Source organism: Littorina saxatilis, unplaced genomic scaffold (genome assembly GCF_037325665.1).
Source record: "Littorina saxatilis isolate snail1 unplaced genomic scaffold, US_GU_Lsax_2.0 scaffold_1412, whole genome shotgun sequence".
Taxonomy (NCBI): Eukaryota; Metazoa; Mollusca; class Gastropoda; order Littorinimorpha; family Littorinidae; genus Littorina; species Littorina saxatilis.
In genome coordinates this window covers 4,652-23,871 of record NW_027127640.1, presented here as the reverse complement: position 1 = coordinate 23,871, position 19,220 = coordinate 4,652, and the positions used below count along the sequence as shown (strand labels likewise).

The 19,220-nt window shown below is 44.1% G+C and overlaps 1 protein-coding gene across 1 annotated transcript; it reads left to right on the top strand.

The window, feature by feature from the left end:
- Positions 1-502: 502 nt before the first annotated feature.
- LOC138956046 (uncharacterized) lies at positions 503-18,882 on the top strand (the record flags this gene model as incomplete). The annotated part of the gene is given in 7 exon segments (XM_070327508.1): positions 503-727; positions 3,157-3,272; positions 4,993-5,108; positions 13,772-14,184; positions 14,445-14,639; positions 15,124-15,658; positions 16,753-18,882. Coding segments are annotated over 7 exon segments (1,740 nt in total), but the record flags the coding sequence as incomplete, so codon positions are not given.
- Positions 18,883-19,220: the final 338 nt, after the last annotated feature.

Sequence of the window (19,220 nt, the reverse complement as noted above, 5' to 3'; positions counted from 1 at the left end):
CGACGACATCAACAACGGGCGGGGAAGTAGCTCAGTTGGTAACGCGGCGCTGGCTTTGTAGCCAGTTGGTCGCTATCAGTGTGAGTTTGAACCCCACGTTCGGCGAGAGATTTATTTCTCGGAGTCAACTTTGTGCAGACTCTCTTTGGTGTCCGAACACCCCCGTGTGCACACATGCGCACGAAAAAGATCCCAAGTTCACAGCGAAAGTCTCAGGGCATCATCTCTCGTCTCTGATTATCATGATCGTATTTCGATACTTTGACGAGATAAACCCAATGCTGGTGTGTCGAAGAAGACAGCCACAGCGGGCTTGTTCGAATCAAAGTATCACACCATATATCTTCAGCATATTACCAATACCTGTCCCAATATAGGCCAACTGGTCTAAGAGGACGTTAAACCCTACTAGTCAGTCAGTCAGTCATCAACAACAACAATAACACCACCGCCATAAGACCCATCAACACCACCACCACCAACTTTCTCTTTTTCCTCACAGCACTGGAACGACAGTGTTGCTGCAGCCGCCGAACGGTGGGCGTCGCAGTGCAACTTCAAGCACCAGCTGATCGGCAAGTGGGGGGAGAACCTGTACTACTCCTCGGGGTCTTCCGAGGCGGAGGAGAAGGCTACTCTGCTGACGGGACTGGAGCTGTGGCACGACGAGAAGCTGACCTGGAGATACTCCTCCGACTCCTGTGGTGCTGCCTGTCACTACACGCAGGTATGTGTCAGCCGAGACGAGATGATAATAGTGATGTTTTACGCCCTCACGGTGAAGCCATTAAGGGCATGTTGACGGGTGTTACCCCGACTTTAAATGAGATCCACCTTTATGTGTGTTTAGGTGGTATCAGCCACGTGCACTTATGGCAAAGTACGGTACTGTCCAAATTGTCCCATCACGTGCATGCCTCCAAACAGCCTCTGTTTCTTTTTGTTCTGGATGCACTGTCCACAGATGTTTTCATTACGTGCGTACCTCTAAAAAAAAACTTTTTTATTTTTTTCTGGCTGTACTGTACAGATGTTTCTATTACGTGCGTACCTCTAAAAAACCCATCTGTTTTATTATTTTCTGGATGCACTGTCCTGATGTTTCAATTACATGCATACCTCCAAACTATGGAAGGCGAAAAGGGTCAATATTAATGATCGAGCAAAAGGATCGTGCGAAAGGATCGATCCTTTCGCGTTTGACCCTTTCCGCCCGACGCGCGGAAAGGGTCAAATGATCGAGCAAAAGGATCGTGCAAAAGGATCGATCCTTTTACACGATACTTTTGAACGAGCAGTTTCATCGCGCTGTTTCGGAAAATCATGGAACGGATTAGCACAAAGAACGAACCTAGAAAGTAAAGTAATTAGATTAGGCTACGTGTTCTGGTGCGGCGTGAAGGAGCATGAAATATCAAGAGAAATAAACAAAAAAGTCTTCTTGTTTTAGCGAGTACATTTAGGGGTGTGTAGTTAAAATTACTGTGTGAAAAGTGTTTGGCGCGAAGCGTTCGTCTGCAACAGATCTAGATGTGCCACTTTCAGCACGTGTACAGGAACGTGTACGGGTAACGTCATCAAATCTAGTTTTTACGTCACGCGTTTGAGACGAGATCTGCAGTCTTGGTAAACAACGTATGATTTGGAACATTGGAGAAAAAAAGTGAGTCACGGGTGACGGAATATCTACACGTACACGTACAGGTCTTTGCTACACGTTCGATCATCTAGAACACTGGACGCACGTACACGCGAACTGAACTCTGAAGTCAGTTTGCCACCAAAATGTGAACTCCAGACTGTGTGCCGGTAAAATTCCGGTTTCACTTTTTGTCGGCACCGGATCCAGTAAAAGGATCGATCCTTTTGCACGATACTTCTGCTCGTGTGTTTGACCCTTTCCGCGCGTAGAGCGGAAAAGGTCAAACGCAAAAAGTATGCATCCTTTTACTTGATCCTTTTGCTCGATCATTTGACCCTTTTCGCCTTCCATACCAAACAGCCTCTGTTTCTTTTTGTTCTGGATGCACTGTCCAGATGTTTCCATTACGTGCATACCTCTAAAAAAAAACCCTCTGTTTTATGTGTTTCTGGCTGTACTGTACAGATGTTCCCATTACGTTCAAACCTCCAAACTTCCCTTGTTTTGTTGTTTTCTGGCTGTACTATACAGATGTTCCCATTACGTTCAAACCTCCAAACTTCCCTTGTTTTATTGTTTTCTGGCTGTACTATACAGATGTTCCCATTACGTTCAAACCTCCAAACTTCCCTTGTTTTATTGTTTTCTGGCTGTACTATACAGATGTTCCCATAACGTGCATACCGCCTCCAAACAGCCTCTGTTTTATTGTTTCTGGTTGTACTGTCCAGGTGTTTCCATTACGCGCATACCTCCACACAACCTCTGTGTCATTTTTGTCTGGATGCACTGTACAGAATGATGTTTCCATTACGCGCATACCTCTAAACATCCTGTTTCATTTTGTACTGTACATTATGAGCATACCTTCACACAACCTATGTTTCATTTTCTTCTGGTTGTACAGTACAGATGATCCCATTACGCGCATACCTCTAAACATCCTGTTTCATTTTGTACTGTAAATTATGAGCATACCTCCACACAATCCCTGTTTCATGTTTTTCTGGCTGTACTGGGCAGATTTTTCCATTACGTGCATACCTCCACACAACCTCTGTTTTATGTTTTTCTGGCCGTACTGTACAGATGTTCCCATAACGTGCATACCTCCACACAATCTCTGTTTCATTTTCTTCTGGTTGTACAGTACAGATGATCCCATTACGCGCATACCTCTAAAATCCTCTGTTTCATTTTGTACTGTACATTATGAGCATACCTCCACACAACCTCTGTTTCATGTTTTTCGGGCTGTACTGTGCAGATGTTCCCATTACGCGCATACCTCTAAAATCCTCTGTTTCATTTTGTACTGTACATTATGAGCATACCTCCACACAATCTCTGTTTCATGTTTTTCGGGCTGTACTGTGCAGATGTTCCCATTACGTGCATACCTCCGCACAGCGCCTGTTTTTGTGTGTGGCTGTACTGTACAGATGATCCAATGACATGCATGCATACCTCCAAACATCCTCTGTATCATGTTTTTTTCTGGCTGTACTGTGCAGATGGTGTGGTACTCCACCACGTCGGTGGGCTGTTCCCACAGGAGGTGTCCAGTGCTGAGAGTGGGCAGTCGGGCCGTGGAGGACGCCCTGCTTCTCGTCTGCTTCTACTACCCCAGGTACTGTGTCCACACCACACGGCCGAGGAAACTTACAGCGCTTTTCAATGTCATTACGTCATCAACGCGGAGAGACGTAATGACACGAAAAGCGCTACAAGTTTATTCTGCCGTGCCCGCACTACAAACGAACGAACGAACGACACCAACGAACCCACAAACCAACGAACAAAAGCACTAACATACCAGCGAACCAGCCAACTAGAGATCCAAGTGCGGACAGCAGGACAAACAAACTTATAAACAAAGAAACAGACAGACAAACAAACAGACATAGTGAAACCTATACCACCCCCCCCCCCCTTCCCATTTAAAGTGACAAAAATGCAGACAGTACTGGGGGGAAAGGGGTTACCCACAGGGTGGTAACAGGCGTGTCCACAAAGTGTCGGAGTGATTTGTTCCAATAACTATGGGGGAACGTCCTGGGACGAGATGCAACCAATCATCTATGTCAGTGCGATACTGCGTCGTTACATTACCTTGGCAAGGAAATAGAAAGGCTGGAGTGCAGTTGGAGAGAGAGAGAGAGAGAGAGAGAGAGAGAGAGAGAGAGAGAGAGAGAGAGAGAGAGAGAGAGAGAGAGAGTGTGTGTGAGAGACACACAGTTATGAGAGAGAGAGAGAGAGAGAGAGAGAGAGAGAGAGAGAGAGAGTGAGAGTGAGTGAGAGAGAAAAAAAAGAGAGAGAGGATCCAGATAAATCTTCAAACAATTAAAACATTTGTCGTGGGAAACTTTTTTTTTTCTAATGAGAAGTTTTACTTTAATAACGTAAATGAGGCAAAACATTTTGGAGGACAAAACAATTCTGGCAATGGAATTAATGGAATTTTCGTAATCACATCAGCATGTGTCTAACATATACACGTAAGCCAATATAATCCACTACTTCGTTGACACCTCTGGTCTCTTGCCCTCGTTAAGATTCTTAGACATGCTCGTTTGAAACTTTCCTTTAAGTGACATCCTTCTCGACATTGTATTAGTGATCACGTACACCACCAAAGATCTGTCAAGGCTTTTAACCTTGAACAAGAGCATCCCTTATCAAGGACGCACACTAAGAATCTGCAGCTGCTAGCTGTGCAGAGGGGTAATGTATTTTGCTGAATTAATTTTTGCCGAATCATATTGGCGTCAATTGCAAAATTCATTCAGCAAAAAAAGGGAACAAAAACACGGACAGAGAAACAGACTGATAGACAGACGGACGGACAGATGCACGCACGCACAAACACACACACACGCACGCACACACACACATACACACACACATACACACACACATACGCACGCACGCACACACACACAAACAAACAAACACACACACACACACACTTACACACTTACACACACCCACACATACACACACACACATACACACAAACACACACACACACTCTCCCCCACACACACACACACACACACACACACACACACACACACACACACACACAGTCTCTCTCTCTCTCTCTCTCTCTCTCTCTCTCAATCTCTCTCTCTCTCTCTACTCTGCCCAGAAAGCAGCTAGGCTGTAGGATTTTGGTTTGTGTCGTAGATATTCAGTAGATTTTTGGTAAGTGTTCGAATGGAAGGATTTACCGATATCCCCTGCCAATGAATAAGCCCGGACAGATCAGTTGTAACAGGTGTACACCTAATTGTCTGACACGGGAAGAAATGTGCCTTTAATCATATACGAGTGCTTCCCATTTGCAGAGGTAACTGGATAGGGGACTACCCGTACAAGAGAGGCTCGCCCTGCTCAGGCTGTGGGTCCGATTCCTGTCATGACGGCCTGTGTGTGGATGTGACGTCATTCTCTTCTTACCACAGTCAGTATCTTGATTACGTCACGTGTTAATTACACCGGCACGGTTGGCCTAGTTGTAAGGCGTCCGCCCCGTGATCGGGAGGTCGTGGGTTCGAACCCCGGCCGGGTCATACCTAAGACTTTAAAATTGGCAATCTAGTGGCTGCTCCGCCTGGCGTCTGGCATTATGGGGTTAGTGCTAGGACTGGTTGGTCCGGTGTCAGAATAATGTGACTGGGTGAGACATGAAGCCTGTGCTGCGACTTCTGTCTTGTGTGTGGCGCACGTTATAGGTCAAAGCAGCACCGCCCTGACATGGCCCTTCGTGGTCGGCTGGGCGTTAAGCAAACAAACAAACAAACAAACAAACGTGTTAATTAACTGTTCGTTTAATTTTATTTGAATCAATGTGACGTCATTTTCATCTTACCACAGTCAGTATCTTGATTACGTTACGTGTAAATTAATTTTTCTTTCATTTTCATTTAAATCGATGCGATGTCATTCTCTTGTGACCACAGTTAGTTTCTTAACCACGTCTGTCTACGCCATATGCAGAATAGTCTTTTATTGATTTCTTTTTTTATTGACTTTAAATTTCATTGGTCAATTTTGTCTTCGTCATCTGTTCCACTCCAAGTTTAAGTTTGTTCATTTTTGATAAACTGATTCAATAACTTAAGGATATACGTATATATCTTTTGTCTTATTGACTAACTGGTTGATTGATGGATTGATTGATTGATTGATTGATTGATCGTTCGTTCGATCGATTGATTAATTGATGAATGGATGGATTGATTTCACCTTGAATATTTTATTCCCAGATTTGGTCTTCCTTTTCATCATTTTGAAATAATTCCTAGTTATTTTCACCAACTCATTTCTGTTTGGAATATATCTTTATTTAAAGGCTTGCATGCACCATCAAATGACATAAAATAATAATCGCTGTTAGAAAAACAAAATAAGACCACAGACCGACTGGTTAATTGGGTGATCGATCAAACAAGCAAGCATGAAAATAAGCAGGCAAGAATCCAATTAACAAAAGAACGAAGTAACGTAATATCTCAGTACACTTTTTTCTTCTAAATTTGATCTGGATTCGGTTTTAAAAATAATGTGTGTGTGTGTGTGTGTGTGTGTATGTGCGTGTGTGTGTGTGTGTGTGTGTGTGTGTGTGTGTGTGTGTGTGTGTGTGTGTAAAAACCACTCTGCCGTTGTATGCACTCGCAGAAAATGAAATGTAGCGTTGACATGGAGCAAATCAGCTATTTGCAGGTCGCTTTGCATTCATATCATTCCCGATTTGTTTATGTCCTCGCAAATTGCTTTGGATAGAATCAGTACCTAACCACCTAGCCCCCCCCCTCCTCCCAGCCCCCGAAATAGAATATGTGCAACAGACAAAGCTATGAACTTCTATTTATTCTTGCCTTGACTCTACCCTAGTGTTACAGTAAGTGCCATTTATCCGAATTTTTAACATGCCCCCCCCCCCCCCCTCTCTCTCTCTCTCTGCCCCTCTCTCTCTCTCTTTCTCTCTCTCTCTTTGTACTGAACTGCATATGTGTGTGTGTGTGTGCGTGTGTGCGTGCGTACGTGCGCGTGTATGTGTGTGTGAGTGTGTGTGCGTGCGTGCGTACGTGCGCGTGTATGTGTGTGTGAGTGTGTGTGCGTGCGTGCGTACGTGCGTGTGTGTGTGTGTGTGTGTGTGTGTGTATGTGTATGTGCGTGTGTCTGTATGTGTGCGTGTCTGTGCGTGCGTGCGTGCGTGCGTGTGTGTGTGTGTGTGTGTGTGTGTGTGTGTGTGTATGTGCGTGTGTCTGTATGTTTGCGTGTCTGTGCGTGCGTGTGTCTGTGTGTGCGTGTGCGTGTGCATGGTTGAACCAAGGCGTATGCACGCATCCATTGTTTGTTTTATCTTTGCCAAGTGAACTTAAATTACCCTTTTAACGCTACAATCTTGTCGAAAACTAAGTTTTCTACACATTACATAAGATTAATGACTCAAACCTCTCAACTGGCGACTGTAATTGTCACGCACTTAGCGCCCTTTTGACACTACAAAACACAAAATGTGGGAAGAAACAGTGAGATAGTTCTTGAATTTCGCACTCATCCTTGTCTCAGAAAAAACAAGTCGCGTAAGGCGAAATTACAACATTTAGTCAAGCTGTCGAACTAACAGAATGAAACTGAACTCACTGCATTTTTACAGCAAGAGCGTATACTCGTAGCATCGTCAGTCCACCGCTCGATGCACAGGCAGTGAAATTGACAAGAAGAGCGGGGTAGTAGTTGCGCTGAGAAGGATAGCACGCTTTTCTTTATCTCTATTCTTTTTAACTTTCTGAGCGTGTTTTTAATCCAAACATATCACATCTATATGTTTTTGGAATCAGGAACCCACAAGGAATAAATTTAATTACAATTTTCGAATTTTTAATGACCAAAGTCATTAATTCATGTTTAAGCCTCCAAGCTGAAATGCAATACCAAAGTCCGGCCTTCGTCGAAAATTGCTTGGCCACAATTTCAATCAATTTGATTAAAAAATGAGGGTGTGACAGTGCCGCCTCAACTTTTACAAAAAGCCGGATATGACGTCATCAAAGACGTTTATCCAAAAAATGAAAACAACATCTGGGGATATCATACCCAGAAACTCTCATGTAAAATTTCATAAAGATCGGTCCAGTAGTTTACTCTGAATCGCTCTACACACACACACACACACACACACACACACACACACAGACAGACAGACACACACACACACACACACACACACACACACACACACACACACACACACACACACACACACACACACACACACATACACCACGACCCTCGTCTTGATTCCCCCTCTATGTTAAAACATTTAGTCAAAACTTGACTAAATGTAACAAGTCGCGTAAGGCGAAAATACAATATTTAGTCAAGTAGCTGTCGAACTCACAGAATGAAACTGAACGCAGCAAGACCGTATACTCGTAGCATCGTCACTCCACCGCCCGTGGCAAAGGCAGTGCACGTGGAATTGACAAGAAGAGCGGGATATTCGTTGCGCTGAGAAGGATAGCACGCTTTTCTGTACCTCTCTTCGTTTTAACTTTCTGAGCGTGTTTTTAATCCAAACATATCATATCTATATATTTTTGGAATCAGGAACCGATAAGGAATAAGATGAAAGTGTTTTTAAATTGATTTCGAAAAAAAAATGTTGATAATAATTTTTATATATTTAATTTTCAGAGCTTGTTTTTAATCCGAATATAACATATTTATATGTTTTTGGAATCAGCAAATGATGGAAAATAAAATAGACGTAAATTTGGATCGTTTTATAAATTTTTATTTTTTTTTACAATTTTCAGATTTTTAATGACCAAAGTCATTAATTAATTTTTAAGCCACCAAGCTGAAATGCAATACCGAACCCCGGGCTTCGTCGAAGAGTACTTGACCAAAATTTCAACCAATTTGGTTGAAAAATGAGGGCGTGACAGTGCCGCCTCAACTTTCACGAAAAGCCGGATATGACGTCATCAAAGACATTTATCAAAAAAATGAAAAAAACGTTCGGGGATTTCATACCCAGGAACTCTCATGTCAAATTTCATAAAGATCGGTCCAGTAGTTTAGTCTGAATCGCTCTACACACACACACACACGCACGCACACACACACACACACACACACGCACACACATACACCACGACCCTCGTCTCGATTCCCCCTCTATGTTAAAACATTTAGTCAAAACTTGACTAAATGTAAAAAGGGAAACGCAAAAGATACGACGTTCCACGATGTTGTGTAATTTTAGCTCAACGAGAAGGGATGTAATGATTTGTTTTAAAAGACTTTTTTTCTGGTCTGACTTGTTTCTAAGAAGAGGTGAGCTTTTAGTCATAAAAACAGAAGATAACGGACAACACTGTAAATCATGACAGAGAATCAGGCAGACAGACGAAAAGACAACCACGCAGACACAATTTTAGACAGACAGACAGACAGACAGATAGACAGACAGTCTGTCACACAGACAGGCAGACAGACAGACAGACAGACATGCCGATAGAGACAGACTGCTCGACAGACAGGCTCATAGAAACCTACCTTACCTTACCTTCTCTCTCTCTCTCTGTCTCTTTCTCTCTGTCTGTCTCTCTCACTCCCCCCACCCTCCATACAGACACACACACACACACACACACACACACACACACACACACACACACACACACACACACACACCACACACACACCACACACACACACACACACACACGCTATACTCTTTATCTCTGACATTCCCCAGCAGGTGGCTCATTTTTCGAAAGTACTGCTTCATTTGTAAAAGACACTGAAATGTGAAAACAGAAATAAGAGATTTTATTTGCGTCACTAGTTTCTGTAATGGATGTGCGTAACTGGCAGAATTCAATTTCACCCCGTCCACCCCCTCCTCCACCCCTCATCCTTCCTCTCCACCATCTTATTGTCTTGTCGTCATTCTCTTCTTTCCTTGTAATTTGTGTTTGGAAAATATTAATTGCTTCCTTTTGAGGTTTGTTTTGAATTGAATGAAAACACTGACGTTTCAAAATGTTATAGATGTTGTTTTGTAAAATGCTTATCTGTGCATTCATCATAGGAAAGGTCACACCTTAAATAAATGCATCTAGACAGGTACCCTACCTCCACCACCGAAATCAAGCGGGAAAAGACAGGGGTTACGATTGGGAGGAAGTGGATAGGGGGTGGGGCTGGGGTCACGAGGAGGGAGCAGATCTGAAGACCTTTCAACAAACGAGATGCTGATGATATAACAAATAACCCCCCAATCACACACACAGACACACACACACACACACACACACACATCCGTTCGCGCCACACACACACACACACACACGCACGCACACACACACAAACACACATACACACACACATGCACACACACACACTCACACATACACACACACACACACACACACACACATACACACACACACACACACACACACACACACACACTACCACACGCTGCCAGTCAGGGTACATTCTCTTCTTCGTCTCCAGAACTGAGTAGAAGATGGAGCCCCACAGGTAACACATCCATAAAACGCCCGTGTTTTTGTCGTAACGGATACCACTTTTAACTACAATGACTGACAAGAATAAATGATGCGGATACAAAAAAACAAAATCCCATTTACTCCCTCCAAAAACATCATTCAGTCTGCTACAATATTTCACTGTAATTGTCTGTTATTTTCTCATCTTTCCATTTCCCCTTTTGCTGTGTTTTCTTTACTTTCTGTCTATGTTCTTCTCTTCTTCTCCGTTCTGTCTGGTATCTTTTTCCATTCAGTGCACGTGTTGCCGTTTACAACTCATTCACTTTTCGCTGATAAGAAAGTAACGGGTTGTATACTATACAGCTATTTTTATACTGTAAGGTGATAGGCACCACACTCAAGTTACCGATTTTTGGGCCAGCACTTAAAGAACCAAAATAGTTCTGTAAGTGCTGCTGGTTCTTAAGCATCCTTCCCACTGATACCTTTAAAAATAGGGGCAACATTTCGTTTGGTCCCTTGTGGGATTCTGCTCGGAGAGAGAGAGAGAGAGAGAGAGAGAGAGAGAGAGAGAGAGAGAGAGAGAGAGAGAGAGAGAGAGAGAGAGAGAGAGAATGAGAGAGAGAGAGAGAGAATGAGAGAGAGTAAACAATTATAGAGAAAGAGAGAGAGCGAGAGAGAGAGAGAGAGTGAACAAAAGAGAGAGAGAGAGAAAGAGAGAGACAGAGACGGAGAGAGAGAAAGAGAAACACACACACATACACGGACACTGCACACACACACACACACACACACACACAAACACAAACACACACAGAACACACACACACACACACACACACATACATACACACACACACACACACACACACACACACACACACACACACACACACACACACACACACACACACACACAAACCTGGGAGGGTCATTCACGGTTTCAGGTTCACGAAGAGAAAAGTAGAGGAAGGAAGGGAACAAAATGTCGCACGCAGCAGATCCTAACTGTTTAGAACTGAAAGATAAGGAGTACACTTTTCTAATTAAGTAGTGACTATAATAAAAACATCGTCAGTTATCATCAGGTCTAAACCGACGAGAACAGAAAAAACCCAGATAAGAAGTGCACTTTTCTATATCTGTGACACCGACCAAAACATCGTTAGTTATCTTTCAAAATGCCACAGGCCCGATAACGCTATTACGCTCTGGAGACCGTATACTTACCGAACATTCCGTAAGTAAAATGGTACACAAATTATACAGAAACTCGAGAAAAGCGCCTGCACATTTCAGGGTTGCATCGCCTTAATCTATACAAGAAACTATTACAATCTGCAGGGCTGAATCAAGTATTATAGAGTGGGTGGTGATGGGATGGGGGGGGGGGGGTGGGTGTCAAACATGAGGCAGGGGAGAGAGCGAGAGAGAGAGAGTGAAAAAAAGAGAGAGAGAGAAAGAGAGAGACAGAGACAGAGACAGAGAAAGAAAAACACACACACACGCACACACAGAAAATTAAAAATATTACAATCTGCAGGGCTGAATCAAGTATTATAGAGTGGGTGGGGGTGGGGGGGTCAAAATGAGGCTGGGAACCCCCCCCCCCCCCCCACACACACACACACAGGTCCGGCCCTGCTCTGTAGACCGTTGTAATACCAAAAATGCCGTTAGTAAAAGGCTAACCAGTTTATACAGAAACGCTGGAAAAGCACAAGCGCATTTCAGACCACCATCGCCTTATCTATGCGTACATGAATCTTGACATGCACAGACTGTTGGGTGATGATTGAATTTGTCTCCTGCCCCGACAAACCCTGAAGCCAGGAGTAATGTAGAACTTTGTGTTTGACGTTCAGTGCCCCCAAAGTTGATAGAAACTGTCATTCGGGTTTGACAGTGACTAGCGCAGCGTTTTGAGATTTTGTGATGTTTTTAAAACATCCGTTAATTTTGCACGAGCTTCATAATTATCTGTCTTCTTTTAAATATAAGAGAGAAAAGTAACGATTTAAAATGAGGAAGTAGACGTGAAATGTTGATAACCAAATTTGTTCCGCAATGATGTTGAGATTAGACTGTGGTCGGTCTTTACCTCCGTTACTGCTTGTCTGTCTGTTTGCCTGCCTGCCTGCCAGCCTGTCTGTCTGTCTGTTTGTATTTCTCTCTCTTTCTCACACCTCTCTATACCTTCCCTCCTCACCCCTACCCTCCCCGCCCTCTCTCTATCTCTATCTCTCTCTGTCTCTGTCTCTCTCTCTCTCAACCTCTCTCTCTGTGTCTCTCTGTCTCTGTCTCTCTATCTCTGTCTCTCTATCTCTCTCTCTATCTCTCTCAACCTCTCTCTCTCTCTGTCTCTCGCTGTCTCTCTGTCTCTGTCTCTCTCTCTCTATCTCTCTCTCTCTATTTCTCTCTCTCTATCTCTCTCTCTCTCAACCTCTCTCTCTGTCTCTGTCTCTGTCTCTGTCTCTGTCTCTGTCTGTCTCTCTCTCTGTGTCTAACTCTGTCTCTGTCTCTGTCTCCGAGTGTCTCTCTCTCTCTCCCTCTCTCTATTTTGGTTACAGTCAACATAATTTAGCTGTTCAGGTTAAAAAGGAAAACAGCTCAGCATACGTGCGCTTTCAAAATAACGGGGTATGGCAATCTTTAAAGCAAACATCATTTCCAGCTGAATGCTTTAAATAGTCATCGTAAATCAAGGCGGTTATAGAGTTGAATGTTTTCCTCACATCACACATAACGGTTCCGTTTATGTTTACATTTGTCGTTGTTCATCTGTGGACTGAAAAAGCCTCGATTCCAGAAATAGCTTAGTTGAACCTGTTTATAACGACCGACCAAAGCGACCGACCAAATAGGTCATCAAAGACAGGTAGTCGCTTTGAAAAGGGGAAACATATAGCACACAAAAAACAGCAACAACAAAACAACAACTAATCGGGGATCGTGTGGGGTGGTCTTTGTGGGTAGGTGGGCGTTATCGAGAGGTGGTAGAGGTGGTTCGACCAGATGTAATTCATGCCTACTTCTTGATCTTTGTGGGTAGGTGGGCGTTATCGAGAGGTGGTAGAGGTGGTTCGACCAGATGTAATTCATGCCTACTTCTTGATCAGGGTGGGTAGGTGGGCGTTATCGAGAGGTGGTAGAGGTGGTTCGACCAGATGTAATTCATGCCTACTTCTTGATCAGGGTGGGTAGGTGGGCGTTATCGAGAGGTGGTAGAGGTGGTTCGACCAGATGTAATTCATGCCTACTTCTTGATCAGGGTGGGTAGGTGGGCGTTATCGAGAGGTGGTAGAGGTGGTTCGACCAGATGTAATTCATGCCTACTTCTTGATCAGGGTGGGTAGGTGGGCGTTATCGAGAGGTGGTAGAGGTGGTTCGACCAGATGTAATTCATGCCTACTTCTTGATCAGGATGGGATAGTTTTGATGATTTATTTTGTAACTGACGTTCTTCATCCGTGATTTTTGTTGTTGAAAAATAGTGCATGGGAAAAAATGTCCTGATGAATAGTGAAATCCAAACAGTTTTTGTGTCGTTTATTGTCAAGCTGAGTACTACTGAGTTTGTTCCCGACAGAAAACGAGGTGAAGACAGAATCTTCATGGGGATTTTCATACGACTCCCGTGGTCAGAAGACTCACCACACAGAACGCAGCAGAACGTCACATCACGAATCAGCCCTCAACGTCACCCGCTCCTCACCGCGTCATCGAAGCCATCATCACGTCAGACACAGCGCATCACGTCATCAGGCTGAGCAGCATGACGTCAGACAGATCTCACCACGTCAGCAGGAACATCGCTACCGCTCGGCTTCGCGTGAGACTGCCCTCCACGTTGAGTCCCATAGTTCCGAGTACCGGAAGCCCGCGGAGCTGCAACAAAGGGAAGTGACGTATGCTTCCGGTGGAAGCGCGCTTCGAGAGTTAGAGAGGTACACTCCTTCGAGGTCGGCGCGACCCAGTCACACCGCTGCCAGTTCACGACAGGTGAGCAGCCAGTTTTGTAACATATCCCTTTATTTATTTATTTATTTATTTGCTTATGTATTTATGTATGCATGTATTTATGCATTTATTTATTTTACAAATAATCAGTTTCCATGATTTTCGGTATGGGTTTAGTTTTTGACAGCCATCTTGTGATGCTTTGTTTCTTAATGTTTCTTTTGTCTTTTCTTTTACAAGAATAAAGGCAAGAAAAAGACAAACGTACATAATTACTATCCTTTTCTCGCATTGTCCAACAGGACCCCAGGCAGGCACAATACGCACGGGCAGGTATAGAACGAGCACAGCGGCTGGAAAGAGAGCGATACGCAAAAGCCAGAGAGGACAGAGCAAGAAGTCGTCGACCGTCTCCCCTGGACGTGCTGCGTGCCGACAATCATTGGTGTCGTGACCGTCTGCCGTCCTGCACCACGTGGATACGTCAGTGCTCGCAGGTGACGTATTGATTTTATGACGTCATCTGTGGTTGTGTTTCCTTGGTGTATGTACATCAGTGCTCTAATGTGACGTATCGATATTTGTGACGTCATCTGTGGTTGTGTTTCCTTGGTGTATGTAACGATATTTGTGACGTCATCTGTGGTTGTGTTTCCTTGGTGTATGTGGGGTCATATGTCGTGACACTAGTCTTGTAGCGTGAGCTTGATTTGTTTGGTGATAGTCACTGATCGTAACGCATCCATGTTTCTGACGACAGTTTGAATAAGGAACTTGCTAATTACCTCTCTCGTGAAATGACAAGAAGAAGAAGAAGAAGAAGAAGTAGAAGAAGAAGAAGAAAATCTGAGGCTGAATATAAATTTCGTTTTTTTCCCCCTCCGTTACGGCCAATCCATAAAATTACGATACATGTACCTAAATCTTGTCAAGTCTTTCATTATCTAATAAATTACAATAAATCCAACTGAAATGTCACAGAGCAAAGCGGTCTTCATATCCTGCCCACGAACCTGCGGCCAGTGTAACAAGGACCTCAGCAACGACAACAACGACGACAACGACGACAATAAGGATGACACCAATAACGACAGCCACGACCTCAAACCCACCCCTCTACGTGACCAGCGTCAATCACGACAACAACTACGTCAACAAAAACAACAACAACGACGACAACAACAACAAAAACAACCCCACCGCCAACGCTCTCCTCCCAACCAACGATCACGACAACAACAGCGCGGCGAAAACCACCGACAACAGACAGAGCTACAACACCAGCGCAGCGACTCACAAAAGAAGGGCAAGAAAGTGTCGCAGAAACAAAAAGGTACCCGTGGAAGGGACATAAAAGCGGAAGAGCGCCGACGTCAACGACTGCAACGTAAACAACAACGCCAAGAAAAGCGACGATTACGGCTGGAAGAAAAGCGACAGCAGCGTCGACGTCGTCTGCATCGCAAGTTCAAGACTGTGGACAGGCGCGCGGAGAACTTGGCTGATGATATGAGACGTGAGTTGCTTAATATATTTTCTTCATCTTTTTTCTGTATCGCTCACTCAGTGGCTCCCTCACACAGCCGGAAACACAACCGAATCAGGAGACACAACCCAGGCTACTCTGAGATGGTGTCGGACTGGATGGTGCCCCCTTATTATTTCTGCCTTTCTTTAGTTCATGGATTTTTATTTTTATTGCTTTTATTATGAATGATTTGTTGCGTTTCTGGATACAAGGACAACCCACAACACATCATCTGTTCTTTCTTCAAGTTATGTCTCTGTCATTCACGACTGTCGACCACTGCATGTGCAGGCATTGCGGGAGATGTGAAGACAATCCGCGATCACGAGTTGGCCTTTCATTCATTAAATCGCTGTCTGTACACTCACTCACTCACCAACGTGCTCACTAAGTCACTGACTGACTGACCAACTCACTCACTAACTCACTTACTCACCAACTCACTCACTCATCGAAAGCACTCACTCACCAACTCACTCACTAACTCCCTCACCGTCTCACTCACTCACCAACTCACTCACTCACCAACTTACTCACTCACCAACTCACTCTCTCAACAGCTCACTCACTCACCAACTCACACACTCACCAACTCACTCCTTCACCAACTCACTCACTCAACGACTCACTCACTAACTCACTCACTCACTCACTCACCAACTCACTCATTCACCAACTCACTCACTTACCAACTCACTCACTCAACGACTCACTCACTCAAACACCAACTCACTAACTCACTAACTCACTCACCAACTCACTCACTTCCCAACTCTTTCACTCAACGACTCACTCACTAAACAACTCACTCACTCACTCACAGAACCACGCACTTACTTACCAACTCACTCACTTACCAACTCACTCACTCAACGACTCACTTACTCACCAACTCACACACTCACACACCCACCCACTTACTAACTTACTCACTCACCAACTCACTCACTCACCAACTCACTCACGCACCAACTCACTCACTCACTCACTCACACACACATCCACTCACTAACTCACTCACTTACTCACCAACTCACCCACCAACTCACGCACTCACTCACTGACACCTTCGCTGTGTGCAGGTATTGCATCAAACAGCGGAAGATGCGAGGACGACCCGCGACACACCCGGAGCTGCCCTTTCTGGGTGGAGAAGGGCTTCTGCATCAACAACGAGCTGCTTGGCACCGTTTACTGCAGGCGCTCCTGTGGTGCCTGCTAGCTTGTGCTACCTTGGAGGCTCACTGGCGTATAGGCACAGGCAGACACGCAGGCATAGAACGACAGACTGACACCTACTCACACAGAGACACAGAGAGACTCGCAGGAACAGAAGAAAACAGACAGACACATACACACCCAGACACACATTCGGGATGAATTAAACATCGTTTTAAAAGAAAAGAAAAAAAACCTAGCTTCTGATTTTTCAACCAAAAGCTTGAGTCTCAAGTAACACGTACGTTCAGGGGAGAAAGGTATCTTTAGATATCAGGAAGTATGTTCATGCAAGCCGGTAAAATTAGTTACAGGTGACACCCCCCACCCCCACCCCCCCTCTCCCCAGCCATAAAATTCCATCTTCCGCCCCCACTGTTAAATGTGGAGGTGACAGGTTTCTTGCCATGACAATATCCTGTATTGACAGTCACATTTCGGGTTAGTTGCTCAGAACATATATCTTTTGATCGCTGATGTTGTGCTGATATTTAAATTGCACAAAATTGTCTTATGTACTTACTGTTGTTCAAATCATGTTGCAAACATAGTTGTGTGAAAACTTTATGAGAACAAATCGTAGCAACTGTTGACATTTTACTCATATGTTCATAAGCAATGTTTTGTGTGTATAATGAATGTAGAGAAGAATCATACTGCATAACATTAATACGTATAATAAATGTTAGAAGTGAGAGGCGGGGGGGGAGAGAGAGAGAGAGAGAGAGAGAGAGAGAGAGAGAGAGAGAGAGAGAGAGAGAGAGAGAGAGAGAGAGAGAGAGAGAGAGAGAGAGAGAGAGAGAGAGAGAGAGAGAGAGAGAGAGAGAGCGAGCGTGCTTGTGTGAGGATCTGTCTGTCGAAGTACTTGTAAACATTCATTACTTCGCTGACGCCTTCTGTTCATAATCTGTGGTGATATTCTCTATCCCGTGTAGTGTGTTTCCTAAGATGGGAACAGTGATTTTTTGGATTTACGAGAAAACAAAAAAATATGTTTGTGCGACTAAAAGAGAATGTTGTGTTCATTTAGTCTGGTACTAACTTGATGTACTGTCAAAATATATTTTGTGTTAGCTTAGAAACGCTTTTTCACAAGCAAAGCATTTGGCTAATTTTATGACGTAAAACTTTACCTGCATTTAGGTTTCCTGAGTCATCGAAACTCTGAAAGAGATGGACAAATGCACGTTTTGTGGCAGAAAAGTGATATTTACTGACTGTAAATTGCACTAATCAGGTGTGTGCATGTCGATATATAATCAGCAACCTGCACGTCTGGCGGAATGACACGGGAGTGGGACATGGATATCGTCCCTAAGTCCACACATAAAGTTGCGCCATGTCCGTCCCGGCCTGGATTCGAACCCACGACCCGAGGATGAAAAGTGCAGTGCTCTACCCACTGAGCTACTCGGCAGCTTGAACACAAATCCAGATGTTAACGGCCCTCTGCCTTGGAAACGCTCTATACATTGGATTCTTCCTTGAGACCTCCGATTGAAGACTCCCTACCTTTTAAGACCCTGGTTTTTTTCTCAGAGTTTGTGTTCACAACGTGCAAATGTACCTCCATTTTAGACTCCCTCCTTTCTAAGACCTGCTTTGTGACCCTCCATCACGGAATGAGTCGGATGTCACCTAGCGCGGTTCTGCGCTAGGCCTAATACACGTCCGGGGGTGTCAGATATCAGTGTGAGGGACAACTTAGTCACAGGCTCATAACTCGAACAGTTTTTGCTCTTTTCTAAAACGGTTTACACCACAGGATAGAGCATTAAAAGCTCTCTAAGAAAGTGTAAAAATATAAAAATCATGCAAAGGTGACATGCGACTCATTCCGTGGTGGAGGGTCACATTTGTGCAGATTTTGTTGAGGTCTTAGAAGGGGTGGTTTCCCTCCTACAAGAAGATACACTGCCACTGTTACTAATGTTATCGTTAGAGTTACCTTATACGTGTACCTTTGTATTAGTAATATAGGCTTGTTACAAGTTTTCTTTGTGGTTTTTAAAGTGTGAATGTATATCTGAACTGTGTTCAAAATGCTACCCTTGTACAGTCATTCTTTCTTTCAATTTCTTGATTCAAAAAAAATCTCTAATGGCAAGCAATGAAACAACCAAACAAAAGAATAAACGAACAAGTCGCGTAAGGCGAAATTACTACATTTAGTCAATCTGTGGAACTCACAGAATGAAACTGAACGCACTACATTTTTTCACAATGACCGTAGTCCGCCGCTTGTGCATAACGGAGTGAAACTAACGAGCCTGTTCAGCGCGGTAGTGGTTTCGCTGTGCTGCATAGCACGCTTTTCTGTAGCTCTCTTCGT